Source organism: Cebus imitator, unplaced genomic scaffold (genome assembly GCF_001604975.1).
Source record: "Cebus imitator isolate Cc_AM_T3 unplaced genomic scaffold, Cebus_imitator-1.0 Scaffold391, whole genome shotgun sequence".
Classification (NCBI taxonomy): domain Eukaryota; kingdom Metazoa; phylum Chordata; class Mammalia; order Primates; family Cebidae; genus Cebus; species Cebus imitator.
In genome coordinates this window covers 3,409,378-3,426,020 of record NW_016107706.1, presented here as the reverse complement: position 1 = coordinate 3,426,020, position 16,643 = coordinate 3,409,378, and the positions used below count along the sequence as shown (strand labels likewise).

Genomic DNA, 16,643 nt, shown 5'->3' with positions numbered 1-16,643 from the left:
ACTATGCCTGGCTAAAAAAATAAAAATTATAATTATTTTTTTTTTAGAGATGAGGTCTCACTATGTTTCCCAGGCTGGTCCCAAACTCCTGAGCTCAAGCAATCCTCCTTCCTGCCTTGGCTTCCCAAAGTGCTAGGATTGCAGATGTGAGCCATTGCACCCAGACTCGTTGGTTGCAAAATTTAAGGAGCTACCAAAACCTCAGTAATCAAGATAAATAATATTTTTATGAAATAGTTTAGAAAAGCAAAACAAATACCAAAAGAAATTTATTATTTTTGAGGCATACCCTTAAATGTAGTGGGTGAGAAGGATCTCTGATTCACCTCACCCTGATCCTAGCCCTGCCCAGAGTAGATTTGGAGGTCTGCAGAGGATGTAGGAAGAGAGAAAGGAGTTTACAGAGAGAAAAGAAGGAAGAAAAGGTTCTCCCCGAAGCCATACAAAGAGAGCCTCCCTAGCTCAAGGATATTGAGAAAAAATATTCTATAGGCTCTGGAGCCCCAGGGATCCAAGTGGTGACACAGCAAGGGGTCAGGACCCCAAGAAGGAATCATCAGTGTGGTCATGGAAAGAGGACCAAGGGCAGTTGTACAAAGTATTCTTCAGCCCTAGAGTGACAAGGAACCACTGGGCAGATGAGTCAGTAGTAACCCCATGGGAACTAATGACTAAAGGATACACCCCATGACTTAGCACTTCACAAGATGCAGGGACTGCAGTCCAATGTGAAGTGACAGCTAAGATCACTGCTGGCCGGCCATCAGGATGGCGGTACCCAGTGAAAACATAATTAGACTTACAGAAAATAAAATTAGGCAATACTTTTTGCATATCTGTGGTTTCAAACAAATATTAACAGCTGCTATATCCAGATAGGGAAACCAAGGTCAATGGGTTAATTAAGCAGCTTGAATTAAGACTGGATGAATCCATATTTGCTGGAAAAACATATCAATTTAAACATGTCAATTTAAAATGACATCTGAGGTTTCAGAAGAATTCCTATTAAAGTCATACTTTCTGTTTCCAGAGTTACCTCCGTGATGCTCCTGCATAAATCTCTCACTGTCTAATGCCTGGGAGGCATGGTGATGACTGACAGGAAATGAGAGCAATCTGAGAGCCATCTGTCTTCCTCTAACCTCAGCTCCCACCAAAGTTCTTTCGGGAAGTTGGAGCTGAGAATGTACACAGCATGCTTCTCCTATCACATTGAGAGACAGCCCAAGATCTCTCAAGCAAAATTTACTTTCAGATCATGATGAAGTTGCTGGCTTTCTGTTGACATAAATTACACAGGTACCACAATAGAAGACACATCATTTTCTCTGTGCTGAATGGCTTTTATAATAGCAGCTGGATTTCTCAATGTAATTTTTCTTAAGGTCAAATTTTCCTCCCTGAGTACATTCAGAGATATGAAATTGTCAGAACAAATCTAGATATATCTTTATGTTCCTTTATTATTTGATTCCAAGATTCTATCAGGAAGATAGACAGGGAAAAAAACAATATACCATTAACAACAAAATAAATATCTGATGCTGCTCTGTACAGTACCTGTGTAAAACAGAAAGAATACAACCCAAGGGAGAGAGAAATTTCCACTATTTATCTCAACTACCATTGTTTTCTGGAAAACAACTGCAGGGTTTTCACTGCAATCTATTTCCAGATTCTAGGATGCCGTTACTGTAAGATACACCCTAGGTTTTATAAGTTCTTTCAAGGGGAAAAGGAAACCATATCAAGCATTCATCAACTGTAAAATGCACTCCAGTTGAAGAAATTCTAAAATGTGAAAAAATATCCGTTCAGTGAATGAAAAACAACAATGGAGCTTCCGTCTCATAGAAACTCAGCCATTCGTGCCTGCCATAGAGGAATGATCCTGGGGATTTTACACTGGGACTAAAGGCAGGATGCTAAAACTTGGAATCAAGATACAGGAAAGGGGAGAGGTGAGTTTTCCAGGTTTCCTAGGCATGTGGCATGGAGGGAAGATCCATTGTCTTTGATCATTATGAGTTCAGATCTCAGCTCTGCCATTTGTGACCTCTGTGGCTTGGAACCTCAGTTCCCTCACTGATACATTGGGAATTGCTTCATGCATACAAGAGATATTTATTGTGAGCCTACATTTTTCTAGGCATTGATAATACAAAAGGACCAAGACAGAGAAGGTTCCTTCCTGTCCTCCTGAAGCTTACATTCTGAAAGAGGGGGTGGCGGGGAGCAAACAGGTAGACAAACAAAATAAACGAGGTTATTTCAGAGGTTGGTGAGGAAAAAGGGTGGGACAGCATCTGAGGGATGCTCTCGGGGGGGGCAGGATTTGCTCTGAGACCTCAAAGACCTGGAGGAAAAACATTCTGGAGAAAGGAAATGATCAGTATAAAGGCCCCAAAAGGCGATGGCTGTGTTTGAGAAGCACAGCAGCATTTGTGTGACTGCAGCAGAGCTAGCATCTGGAGAGGGTGGAAATGGAATCGTTGAGATAGGGGGAGCCAGGCCACTTCTCTTCTCCAGGCCATGGTGAGGAGGTGGCCTAAGTTCTAAACTGCAATGGGAAGCATCTTAAGCTGAGGGCAGCATGATTAAATTTCTGTTTAAAATTCATTCTAATGATGGTCATTCATGCAAGAGAGGCTGGGGTGGGATAATAATGCCTATACAATGAGATTGTTTGAGGATTCACTGAGAAAATGTCAAGGACCTGCCATCTACTGGAAGCTTGCTTGGCTCAAAACAGGACAGAAGCGGCAGGCAGTTCACACACACACCCAAGAGGAATGCTCAAAGAATGAAGGACAGGAGTTGGTAGACACAACGCCAGCTCTCTTGCCCAGTCGTGGGACGGTTGAGGTGTGTTCTACACAGCGCTCCCAGTGGACGTGAGCTCCAGTCACCCACCGAGGCCCCCACACGGGAATGCACCCTTTCCCAGCTTTCCTGTCTTCCTGGACTCACTTCCCCATTCCCTCTCCACACTTCCTAGGTTTGACTCCCAAATAAACTATCACCTGTGTCCTTGTCTCAGGGTCTGCTTGGGAGAACACGGTGTCCTCAGATTTCTCCAGGTAGGCTCAGCTTCCTCCCACTCTGGCCAGCAGCATCCAGCACTGCCTGGGTGAGCTGCTCTCCACGTCTCAGCACAGCTATAGGGATGGACCCCAGTTACTCACACGCCAGTCTTGCTCACTGGAACTCTTCTAATCCCCCTTTTGAATAAAGAAAACCAGAATTATTTCTGCAAACCCTCTGAGTTTGCTGGTACCCTGGATTATATGGCTAAAAGCCATAAGCTTCGTCAAAGCCACCAGGGTGCACTCACTCAGAGAGCCCCAGACCCAGAGCCAATCTCTGCCCTGGTCCTCTGGGATCAGCCTCAGTCTAGGCAGCCAAGCATTAGGCAGATTCATTCCAGTCAAGAGGGGCTAGACAGTTCCCAATCTCAGTGGCCTCCTGCTCATTCTCACCGGATGTGAGAAAGTCACAGGCTGGTTTCCCCAGGAAGCAGACACTGAGAGAGAGGCCTGTGTGCAGGAAGTTTACTGGGGACTGTCCTGTGTCAACACCTGCTGGGCAAGAGGGTATGAATGACGAGGGACTGAGCAGAAGGAGCTAACTGTGGACTAGTTGAAACAAAGGCCACATATGATCCCCCATGGAGCTACAGGGTAGCCCTGTGGAGCTGTCCTGAGTTGAAGGATGGGGTCTGGACCTTTTTAATCCAGATTGACCAGTTATTGGATGTGAGCTTCCCCAGAGAAAGATATGACTGAGTGAGGAGACGCGATTCAGCCCGGGGCAGGACCAGGATAGTGGGTGCTTCAGGGATCAATAAGGCAATCAGTGCCCCCACATCAGTATCCTAAGTTTTCAGGGAGAGAAAGAATCAGAAACTCCCCTGCCACCTGCAGCAGGTAAGAAATACAAAGCAACTGCCTTATGATTGCCCAACTCAGGAGGAGCTGGAGCCAAGCCCTAGGGAAAGAACACAAGTCACTTGACAGTCACGCCTAAGGCTTCTTCACTGGAGGTGTCTCCCCTGGAAGAACCAGCCATGACTCCTAAGCCACCTCCACATCCACCCCCAACTCCCAACCAGTCTATAGGTGACTGAGTTGCATGCAGTGTCCCAGGGCCCACAGTACTGGCCACTGTTTTCAAACACAGCCTTTCAGGTCTCATGAAGTGGAATGACGGGCTGGAGTTAAAGGGGCCTCTAGTAAAAGTACCTCTGTCGCAGAAGGGAGTCTTCTTAGTATTGCTCATCCACAGGCATTTGGGATCTGGCCTTGCAGGACAGACGCAGAGCAAAGGCTGGGAACTGAAGGGATGGTGCCCCTCTGCACTGCGGTGCATATCTGGCAGCTGGCTTTTTTTGTAAACTAAGTGATGATTGGCAAGTCAGGCCATTTCTCTAAGCCTCAGTCTCCCCATCTGTAAAGTAGGGCTGAAAATCATACCCAGTGGTGGCATTGCTCTGGGTGGAAATGAGATACACACTGGAATTCAAATATTATCATCTGAGTAATTAAAAAGCAAAACCATGTGATAAACCATGAGAGAAGAGAGGAAGCTTTCATCACTCTTTATGGGAGGATAAATTCAAAATCAAGTTGGCAGTATCTGATCAAGTTGGAGATTTTCTAAGCAAAGAAACTCTCGTAAACATGCACAAGGAGTGCACGTAGGATGGATGGTAAATACAGCATGTTTGTAAGAATAAAGAATTAGTGAGAAACAGCCTAAATGTCCATCAGAAGAGAAACGAAGGAAGTTAAGTGGACAGAGCCAAGCAACACTGAGGAAGTAAATCAGCAGGGATGGACTGATTCGGGAGTCAGAGAGTCAGGTATCAAGGGTGACGTCTGTGTTCTGAACTTGCTGAACGCCACCATTCCCTGAGATGGGGAGAAATGGAGGAGGACCAGGTTTGGGGGTGATAATAGTGCATTCTGCCTTGGAGGAACTCCTGAGGCCTGTGTATGGATATGTCATGTAGGCAGTTGGAAAGATTGGCCTAGAACTAACAGAAGCCTTGGATGGAAATGTAACTGGAGGCAGGGAAGGAGAGGCTCGTCTGCAAATAGATAGTGAATGTGAATGAAGCTGCCAAGGGAAATAGAGTGAAAATAGGGTCTAGGACTGGTCTTTGAGGACCTGCAATTACATTTTTAACAACTTTATTGAGGTATAATTGACACACAATAAACTGCACATAACAAGTGTACAATTTGGTAAGTTTTGATATATATACCCCCACAACTCCACTGTAACATTCAAGAAAATGAACATGTCCATCATCCCCAAAGTTACCAAGCGTTCCCTTGCAATCCCTCTGTCCCTCCGCTCCCCACTTCCGTCTCCAGGAAGCCCCTGATCACTTTCTGTCCTTACTGATTCACTTGTATTTTCTGGAATAGTATGTAAGTGAAATAATCAAAATGTAGTCTTTTTCTTCTTCTTTCATTCTGCCCAATTATTTGGCAGTCCATCCATGTTGTTGTGTGTGAATAGTTCATCCCTTTTTTGTGGCTGTTATTCATTGTGTGGATATACAATCTGTTTGTCCTTGCACCAATTCATGCACAGTCAAGCTGTTTCCACTTTGGGGCTACTACAAATAAAGCACTTATAAATATTGCGAAGTCTTCATAGGACATACGCTTGAATTTCTCCCGGGTAAATATCTAGAAGTGGAATAGTTGGATCATATGGTAGGTACATGTTTCACTTTTAAAGGAACTACCAAACCATGCTCCAAAGGGGAAGTCCCATTTTATCCTCCCAGCAGAAACGCATGGGAGTTCAGTTGCTCGGCATCCTCGCTAGGAGCTAGTACGGTCGGTCTTTTCATTTTAGCCATTTCATTTTAGCTATTCTACTAAGTGTATAGTGATAGTTCATTGTGATTTTAATTTGCATTTCCCTAGCCACTAAGGATGGAACTACAATTTTTAGCATCTGGAAGAAAACTGAATGGATACAGGAGATCCAAAGATATAGGAGAAAAAAAAACAACAGAAAAATGTGACATCATGGTAGTCAACAGGAGACATTACTCAAAGACAGAATGGTCAGTAGGGTCAAATGATGCCAATTTGAGGATTGAAAATTATCTTTTGGATTTAGTGAAATGAAGGTTACTGGTGTCTTTATCAAAAGATGTTCGAGTAGCAACTGAATCCAGCTTCCAGCTTCTTTCCCATTTTCAGAATGAGTCCCATTATGCTGCCGCCTCTCCTCAGGGGTCTGAGTCCCAGCTCCGTAAGACCCCTCCTCCAAGCTTCTGAGATTAAAGCACTAGCTGGTACTTCTTTGACATGGTTTCAAGTTTCTAGGGGGTGTCAAGGGTTTGGTTTCCTGAGCGGCCAACTCTGAAATCCAGAGAAGCATGCAAAAGCCTTATTAGGGAGTAGTCTCAGAATCATCACCCCTGGAAGGCAAAGGAAAGCAGCAGGATTGGGCAAGGGAGAAGTTGGGCTTTGATGCAGTCTCAACCAAGAGTTCAGCCAACCCCCACGAGCAGGCCCATAGTTGGATGGCCCTTCAGTATTGTCCCTATTTGGGACAAAGAAGCTGAGCCTCCATACCCTACATGGACTAGTCATTTGATGTGGCTTGCTTCAGGAGGGAGCTGAAAGGCATATCTTCCAGTGGAGGGTAATTCTGTAGAGGGCTGAAAGCTGAGGGCCATCATCCAGCAGCACCCCAAACAGCTTATTCCCTTCACTCTTGGAGGACCTGAGTGGCACACTACAGTGTCCACTACAGAGGATTTCTCCTTCAATTTTTTTTTTTTTTTTTTGAGATGATGAGATGGAGTCTCATCTCACTCTGTCTTCAGGCTGGAGTGCAGTGGCATGATCTTGGCTGACTGCAACCTCTGCCTGACAGGTTCAGGTGATTCTCCTGCCTCAGTCTCCTGAGTAGCTGAGATTACAGGTACGCACCACCATGCCCAGCTAATTTTTTGTATTTTTGGTAGAGACAGGGTTTCATGTGTTAGCCAGGATGGTCTCAATCTCCTGACCTTGTGATCTGCCCACCTCAGCCTCCCAAAGTGCTGGGATTACAGGAATGAGCCACCACACCTGGCCTCTACTGCGCCTGGCCTCTCCTTCAATCTTTTAGGTTCTAATAACCCCAACCTCTTCCCTTGGTTCTCCACCTAAGAACGGGAGCCACTTCCTGCAGTTACTACCTCTAAATTATACCAGAGCCTCCTCTGTGCTTTTTCCATTTTCCAAAACCTGATTAAGCAATTCCTTATGCTGAGTTTCTCTAGTACTGTTCCTGTTTTCCTAGTTAAAACACCCCTTCACCTAGATGGCTCCAAAACTGTTAGGGAAGGTAGAAGTGAGAAACCCACACTCTTGACTGGATTTTGTGGCCTACTGACCAGGTCATGCATAATTAGGAAGGTCAATTTGGGAAGTATTAGGGTATGTTTTGCTGTCAACTCACACATACTCCCAGAGTCATCTGCAAAGACCAGTATTTCAGCACAGAAATCTGGAACGTGTCCTGGGTGTATGCCCTGCAGGTAGGAATGTGCGTGAACTCTGAGCTCCTTCGAGCCCCAGTGTAATCCGTTTACTGCATTTCTGACATATTAATGCACTAAATGGCTCCCTGGTGATCTGAAAACGTTAACACAGTCACAGCCTGAGTGCCTGACTTCACATAGAAATGACTCAGGCTCAGGGATAATTGGGCTGAAAAGCAGTATAACGGTATTGCGGAGGCAAGAATGATTTGATGGTTTGCTTTTTTCTTTCCATGTCTCAGACTGCACCAAATCTGATTTTGGTAAGACCGAAATGCTAAAGACCAAGGTCAGTACATCCTAAATAAATAGGTCTTGTCAATTAATCAAGTGTCCTCCACATCCATATGTAGTCGTATCAGCTTCAGGAATTGTGCCTGAAATATATATAATTCACTCCCTGGCTCTCATCACCAGCATAAAGAAGTAATCAGAATGCAGGCCCACTTCTGTTATTCAGAGCACATTTTATTAATACAGAAAGACCACAATGCATCTTATTCATCTCACGGAGGGGGTTTAGACCTGGTAGGCACCACTCCTGTAGCACAGAATAAACTTGGTTACAAAGAGGAAGCAAAACACATCATTATTACCAAAATTCCTCACTAATGACAATGCTTCCTCCAAAAAAATGTATTAAAGGCTTTAAATATACAAATCTAAAAATATGTTGTAACATTTAACATTGACTTAGTTTATTTTTTTAATATGCTTTAAAATATACTGAGTGTCTCTCCCTCTGATTTGCCAATTATGTGAAGAAGCCTCTTTCATTGTTTTTCCCCCAGACTTCTATCTTTTTCACCGTCCTTGAGCAGAACTGGGGGCTGAATAGATTCCCAAGGCGGTAACTATGATACCTGCTCAGCAACCCTCTTGTGCTGGCTCCGGAAGTGGCCCTCGCTGCTGGGGGACGCCTGCTTCTGTCGTTTCGCTGTATTGGTCTTGCCAGCCGTTTCGATCCAGGGGTGCTGAAGAACCTGATGAGCTGTGTAGCGCTTTTTGGGGTCTACCACCAGCAATCGGCTCACCAGATCTTTGGCAGCTGTCAGAATGAGAGAAGGGGAAAATGTGATGAATGCAAGCGGTTCTGAATTTTAATTCCCCACACATGCAATAAGAACACAAACATGCATGTCAGCACCAAGGCTGGCTGAAAAGCTCCTTCATATTCTAGAGCAGCACGGTCCAGTAGAAGACGGGAACACTCTCTATCTGCACTATCCACCTGCGGTTACTGAGCATTTGAAATCTGGCGTGTGAAACAGAGGAAGTGAATATTTACATGATTTACTCTGAATTAATCTACATTTGCTTTTAAATACCCATGCGTGGCAGCGGGGAGGGAGCTACCACGTTGGACAGCACAGCTGAAGAGGATGTTCATTCATTTCTCTAGAATCGCGGGGCCAGGCCCCCTCTAAACATCCCTGGCACCAGAGCAAAGGAACAAATGGAAGCCACATGCTATACATCTACATACCTTAACGTTCCAAATCAAAACTAATACCTGCTAAATAAAATATGTTCAAACTTCCCAAGACAATAAATATGCCTTTACATTGACAAAACAGAAAAATGTGTAAAGAAACCTAAAAAGTAAATAGTATAAATTCAAAATTGATTTTATTTTCTGCCCAAGACCATGACTGATTTTAGAGAAATCAGGTGACAGCTGGTGGGCCCAGCAACAGGCAGAGAGCAGAAGAGACTTCCCCTGGCTTCCCGGCTCTCCCAGCCTGGCTCATTGAACCTGCTCTTCCAATCATTCAAGAAATGCACAAGAGGAAAACATCTACTTTTCTGTTGCTGTCCTTTGCCTTTATTGAAGCCGGCCTCTTACTCAAGACCTGCTGCTCACCCACCAATCCCCCCTCCCCTACACAGATGTCCAGCTTCTCCTGAGCACAGAGGGCCCAGATTCCTCCTCCACCACCCAATTCCAGCTGGGAAAAGTCTGCCCGCAAAGTGCCCCAGCCCTACCACTGCCAGCATCACTCCTGCAAGGTCCTCAAATGACCTAGAGGCTGGAAGGCCAGATTTAAGTTGAGAATCCTTAGACCCTTGTGTACAAGTGTGGACAACGAGACACCCCAGCCAACATGTCCAAGCCCTCTCTGCCCACCCCAGACAGCCGCTCCTAGGCCACTCTATGGCACGGTGGGAAGAGGCTGGAAAGGGGCCTCACAAACCTTGGACGTGGGCTTGGGCCATTTGGACAGGGAACTTAGGGGTCCTAAGGAAGTGATCTAGAAGAGGAGACCTGGACTCTGAGGGCACATCTCCTAGCCCCATACTCTCCTCACTCTGTAGAGAAGGCTGTGACTAGAGCAGGGCCCAAGACAGGGTCACCCATACCCAAATCTAAGGAGAGTGCTGCACAGAACTTTCCAAAATGCTTTTCAGTCCCTCAATTCCCAGTTGCCACTGCCTTGTCAGCTCAAGATCCTCATCTACTGTAATGAGCCTCCCTCTCCCTACCTTATTTAAAGGGGGAAAAAATGAAGATTTTCCCTTCCCTCATCCTCCTATGCCAGTGAGAAAATAGAGGCTAGGGATGGAGGCAGCCCAATAATTAAAATTAAACAGCATGTTCAAGGAAAATTGAAAAAAAAAATGTTATCACTCCTATTCTGCTTTTTTTATTTTAAACCAGGGTTTCTGTCACCCAGGCTCAAGTGTGGTGGCATAATTACAGCTCATTACAGCCTCAAACTCCTGGGCTTAAGCGATCCCCCTGCTTCACCCTCCAGAGAAGCTGGGACCACAGCTGGCTAATTTGTTTTACTTTTTGTTGTGGGTCCTCTACACATCTGACCTGAAAAACCCACCCCCTCCTCTCCTGCATGAGGAAGCCCCAGATCTCACCATCAGAGATATTGTCCCAGTAAGGGGGGAGGAACTCAAAGTGGCCCAGCTGGATGATGTTAAAGAGCTCGTCCTGGTCCCTCTCAGGACTGCGGAAGGGGGGAAAGCCACACAGCAGGATATAGAGGATCACGCCAGCAGCCCACATGTCCACCTCCAGTCCATAACCTGTGCAGACAGAGGCAGAGACACAAGCAAACCTGAGACCAGGCAGGGTCAAAGCTGATGAAATAAATGATGGAGTATTGTGGTTCTAAATAGATCTAAGTCACAGAGGATCCCAGCTCTCAGCAACCAAGAGCTACTTCCAAACACAGCTCCCTGCTGCTAACTCCTATACATAAGGAGTCTATGCCATCATTACTCAAAGTGTGGTCCATGGACCACTGCCACTTTGCAATCCCTTATTACTGGCCTGTAATAAAATGAGCATGTAAATTGAAAGCAAGTGTTTGGAAACTCTTATAGCAATTTAACACGACTGTGACATTCCACTGCATGGTCGATGGGCACATCTCATTGAACATCCACACGTATCAGTTCTGGCATTGTCAAACACATGGTGAGACACATGTGACACGAGCTGTGTTCTAGTCACATGCAGCAGGACCATGAGCCCACACTGTACTGGAAATTTTAAAACTTGGCCTTTCACCAGAGAGAGTTAGAGAAGTCCCAGTCTACACTAGCAATCTCTGCTTCCTGTATATCCACTGCCTTCTCTCTCGTTTAAAAAATATCATTTACTGGCTTTTTAAATTATTATTAAAAGACTGATGTTTACTAGTTATATCCCCCACATGTGCAGGCACAGGTACAACACACACACACACACATACAGAGACATGTATATTTTTCTAAATAAAATTTGTATTTACTTTTCTAAATAAAATTAGGATCATGTTTCACCTATACTCTATTTTATTTACTTAATATTATATAATGGCATTTCCAATATAAGAATTTCCTATGAAAAATATAAAAAAATATTTTTTACAAACACATTTTTTTTTTTTTTTTTGAGATGGAGTTTCACTCATGTTACCCAGGCTGGAGTGCAATGGCGCGATCTCGGCTCACCGCAACTTCCGCCTCCTGGGTTCAGGCAATTCTCCTGCCTCAGCCTCCTGAGTAGCTGGGATTACAGGCATGCACCACCATGCCCAGCTAATTTTTTGTATTTTTGGTAGAGATGGGGTTTCACCATGTTGACCAGGATGGTCTCGATCTCTTGACCTCGTGATCCACCTGCCTCGGCCTCCCAAAGTGCTGGGATTACAGGCTTGAGCCACCGCGCCCGGCTACAAACACAATTTCTAATAACTATTAGTATCCCCTTTACATAATAAATCTCTATGTTGTAATTTAAGTTTTTTCTAATTTTTTTACAACAGTAAGGAATTTTCTGATAAGCATCATTAAATATTGGTGCTCATCTCTAATTATATTCGTAAAATAACTTTCCAGAAATGAAATGGACAAAGTAATATACAGTAAAGGTTTTTGATACATATTCCACAATTGTCCTCCCAAAACTTATCACAGCAATATATACATTTTCAAACACTTTCTAACTATCTACAATTAGAAAAAGTAAACACTTGACCACTATAATTCAGAAGTTAGATATTCATGATTAACCCCTAGAGCAAGTTTGTCAAAACACAAATCAGCAGGAAAATATTAAGAGAATAAGTCACTAATGACCCCTTTTGGCCTCTCGTCAGTTCTCAAACATCCCAGTGCTGAGAGGGACTGATTTTGCTCGGCCTCATCAATCTCTGGAAATGTCCCTTGGTCCCTGTGACAATACACTTTCCAGATCCTCTCTGAGCTGCCCAGCCCTGTCTCTACTGACCCCTCCTTCCTTCGCTCATCCCTGAGCTCTTGGCCTCCTCAAGAATCTGTCCTTGGCTCTCACTGGGTCATCACCAAGGAGGTCATTATCAACCAGCTCTGTATTGAGGAGTCTCAAAGCCACATGCTCAGCTCACAGCTTCATCTCCTTGCCAAGTGGACAACTCCATTATCCATCCTGATATCTCTAGAAAGTCAGTGTGTTCAAAACTAAACTCACCCCATCCCCCATCCCCCAAAACAGCTATCCTTTCCAATGCCCTGTTTTAGTTGGCACTACCACCAATGTATGGTTTTCCCAAGAGTTCATGTTGCCTATTTGTTTTCTTTTCTTCTCTCACCCAGTTCATTGATGCCACACCAAGTCTAAATTTCTCTACCCAGTCTTCTCATTTCTAAAGAATTTAAGCTCAACCTACCCAACTGATATAGTTTGTATATTTGTCCCCTCCAAATCTCACTTTGAAATGTGATTCCCAATGTTGGAGGTGGGGCCCGGTGGGAAGTGATTGGATGATGGGGATGGATCCTTCATGAATGGTTTAGTACCATCCCCTTGGTGACAAGTGAGTTCTCATTCAGGTAGTTCACTTAGGATCTGGTTGTTTAGAAATCTGGGACCTCCTCCCTCTCTCTCTCTTGCTCCCAGTCCCACCACGTAACATGCCGGTTACCTGTCACCTTCCACCATGAGCGTAAGCTTCCTAAAGCCCTTACCAGAAGCAGAGGAGATGGCTAGCACCATGCTTGTACAGCCTGCAGAAGCCTTAGCCAATTAAACTTCTTTTCTTTATAAATTACCCAGCCTTCGTTATTTCTATGGCAACACAAAAGCCTGACTAATACACCAACCAACCATGTTTCTCTCTGGTCCATTGAGGCTAGTCTTCTCCATGTCTCTACCACCTGACCTCATGCATGTTGTCATCTCCTCATCTTTTCTTTTTTTTTTTTTTTTTTTGAGACAGAGTTTCATTCTTGTTGTCCAGGCTGGAGTGCAATGGCATGATCTCGGCTCACTGAAACCTCCACCTCCCAGGTTCAAGCAATTCTCCTGCCTCAGCCTCCCGAGTAGCTGGGATTACAGACATGCGCCACCACGCCCAGCTAATTTTTTTGTATTTTTAGTAGAGAGGGGGGTTCTCACCATGTTGGCCAGGCTGGTTTCGAACTCCTGACCTCAGGTGATCCACCCACCTCAGCCTCCCAAAGTTCTGGGATTACAGGTGTGAGTCACCGCGCCCAGCCATCTCCTTATCTCAGTTGTCCTGATGCTTCTGCTGCTGGAAAACTATCCATCCCTTCTCCCTGTCACCAACCCTGCAATCTGATAACAGTCTTCCCATATTACCTATGGTGGGTAAATGGATTTCTCCCGGAGTGCCACAGTAGTCAAATAGTCATTCATATATTTAGAGCCATATCATAACTACTATTTCCTTTTCAAATGTTTTAGAAAGTATGTTACTGAAACAGTTCATTGGATCCTTGCATAATATACAAGTAGGTAGTAAATATTCATAGAGTTCATGGAGGAAAATGGGATCCCCTTTTCCTTTATACGCCAGGTTGGTGAAGAAATTTTTAAACCAAGTACCATAAGGACTGCTTTAATTATCTCCCATTAGAGATAGCCTTGGGTCAGTGGCCCTAACGGATTGCTTGCTTGAGTTCCCCACCTGATTCTCCATCATCTTTCATCTCACTGTCCTGCCTAAACACATTACACACACACACATGTGCACGCACACACACACACACACACACAGACCCATTCACTGTAACAAGGGCATCCCTAATGAGGAGAAAGCTCTCATGCTTTGGTCAAGCCTACTTCAAATATTTTCATTAAGGTCCAAACCCAAGCCTAAGTGTCAATTCTCCGAAACTTATTCCATATTGAAAACTAGTAAATATTAGAAAGGAAACATTTGTTAGTAAAAGAGCTAGAGTCCCACAGATCAATGTGTAACACTTACCTTTCTCAGAAAGAATTTCAGGAGCTACATAAGTTGGGGTCCCACACACAGTAAATATAGGTCTCACCACATGCTTTGCAAGTCCAAAATCAGCCAATTTCAAGGTAGTAGATTTGTCCTCATTTCGCTGAACCTGTAAGAAACCAAAACCCCCAAACCACCAAAATTGTGATTAGAACAAAGAAGGGATACTAATGAAACAACAGGCATGCATGGTCACGATAAGCAAATGATAAACCTATGTGAGCTTACAACTTAACCCAACACCAACAAAGCTAACAGTGAAGAGTGCTCACATTCAACTAAAGAACCAGTGAGTTAGATTTACTATGCCGTCCAATACAGTAGCACCATATTGTCACAGTGGCTACTTAAATTTATCAATTAAAATTAAATTAAAAATTTAGCTTCTCAGCTGCATTAGGCACATTTCAAGTGCTCAACAGTCACTTGTGGCTTGTGGCTACTAAATTGGGAAACACAGATAGACACACGTCTATTGTCACAGAAAGGTCTATTAGATAGCACTGAATTAGAACAAGGATCAAGGATACTTTGAGCACTGACTAGCTTTCATGAGCATTGGAAAATGCTTTTGGGCAATGCAAAGGCTGGGCAGAAAGGAAAAAACTGGGAATGAAAATGAAACAGTGTGGGGCAGGAGTGAGGGGGAGATGGGGATGGTTAATTGGTACAAAAAGAATAGTTAGAAAGAATGAATAAAACATTATTTCATAATAAAACAGGGTGACTATAGTCAATGATAATTTAATTGTACATTTTAAAATAACTAAAAGAGCATAATTGGATTATTTGTATTAGGTTGGTGCAAAAGTAATCACACAAGGATAAATGCTTGAGGGATGGACACCCCATTCTCCATGATGTAATGATTATGCACTGCATGCCTGTATCAAAACATCTCAAGTATCCAAAAATGTATGTACCTAGTATGTACCCTGATATGGTTTGGCTGTGTCCCAACCCAAATCTCATCTTGAATTGTAACTCCCACAGTTCCCCCATGTTGTGGGAGAATCCCAGTGAGAGGTAATTGATTCATGGGGCCAGGTCTTTCCCATGCTGTTCTCATGATAAGTCTCACGAGATCTCACAGTTTTAATAACGGGAGTTTGCCTGCACAAGCTCTCTCTCTTTGCCTGCTGCCATCCAAGTAAGATGTGACTTGCTCCTCCTTACCTTCCACCATGATTGTGGGAAGGCCTCCCCAGCCATATGGAACTGTAAGTCCCTTAGACCTCTTTTTCTTCCCAGTCTCAGGTATGTCTTTATCAGCAGCATGACAACAGGCTGATACAGTAAATTGGTTCCAGTAGAGTGGGGTGTTGCTGAAAAGATACCCAAAAATGTGGAAGCAACTTTGGAACTGGCTAACAGGCAGAGAATGGAACAGTTTGGAGGGCTCAGAAGACAGAAAAATGTGGGAAAGTATGTAACTTCCTAGAGTCTTGTTGAATGGCTTTGCCCAAAATGCTGATAGCCATACGGACAATAAAGTCCAGACTGAGGTAGTTTCAGACAGAAATGAGGAACTTGTTGGGAACTGACGCAAAGGTGGCTCTTGTTACATTTTAGCAAAGAGACTGGTGGCATTTTGCCCCTGCCCTGGAGATTTATGAAAATTTGAACTTGAGAGAGATGATTTAGGGTTTCTGGCAGAAAAAATGTCTAAGCAGTAAAGCATTCAAGAGGTGACTTGGGTGCTGTTAAAGGCATTCAAGTTTTATAAGGGAAAACAGCATAAAAGTTTGGAGACTTTGCAGCCTGACAATGTGATAGAAAAGAAAATCCCATTTTCTGACAATAAATTAAAGCCAGCTGCAGATATTTGCATAAGTAACGAGGACCCAAATGTTAATCCCCAAGACAATGGGGAAAATGTCTCCAGGACATGCCAGAGGTCTTCATGCCAGCCCATCCTATCACAGGCCCAGAGACCTACAAGGAAAAAGTGGTTTTGTGGGCTGAGCCCAGGATCCCCATGCTGTGTGCAGTCTAGGGACTTGGTGCCCTGCATCCCAGCCACTCCAGCAATGGCTGAAAGGGGCAAACATAAAGCTCAGGTTGTGACTTCAGAGGATGCAAGCCTTGGCAGCTTCCATATGGTGTTGAGCCTGCCAGTGCACAGAAGTCAAGAATTGGGGTTTGGGAACCTCCACCTAGATTTCAGAGGATGTATGGAAAAGCCTGGATGTCCAAGCAAAAGTTTGCTGCAGGGGTGGGGCTCTTAAGCAGACCCTCTGCTAGGGCAGTGCAGAAGGGAAGTGTGAGGTCAGATCCCCCACACAGAGTCCCTATTAGGGCACCACCTAGTGGAGCTGTGAGAAGAGGGCCACTGTCCTTCAGACCCCAGA

General features: G+C 44.3%; 1 protein-coding gene across 2 annotated transcripts in view; it reads right to left on the bottom strand.

Annotated features, from left to right (window-relative positions):
• Nucleotides 1-4,220: 4,220 nt before the first annotated feature.
• Nucleotides 4,221-16,643, bottom strand: part of DCLK3 (doublecortin like kinase 3) — a 53,164-nt gene continuing 40,741 nt past the window's right edge. The window contains exons 3-6 of one of the 2 annotated variants that reach the window (XM_017508489.2): nucleotides 14,269-14,401; nucleotides 10,433-10,600; nucleotides 8,425-8,609; nucleotides 4,221-6,389 (exon numbers count right to left, since the gene is read on the bottom strand). In XM_017508489.2, coding sequence (XP_017363978.2) covers nucleotides 6,360-6,389; nucleotides 8,425-8,609; nucleotides 10,433-10,600; nucleotides 14,269-14,401 — 516 coding nt within the window. In that variant the 3' untranslated portion in view covers nucleotides 4,221-6,359. Of the gene's footprint in view, nucleotides 6,390-8,012; nucleotides 8,610-10,432; nucleotides 10,601-14,268; nucleotides 14,402-16,643 lie in introns of those variants that run through there. The other variant, XM_017508490.2, reaches the window with a different exon arrangement.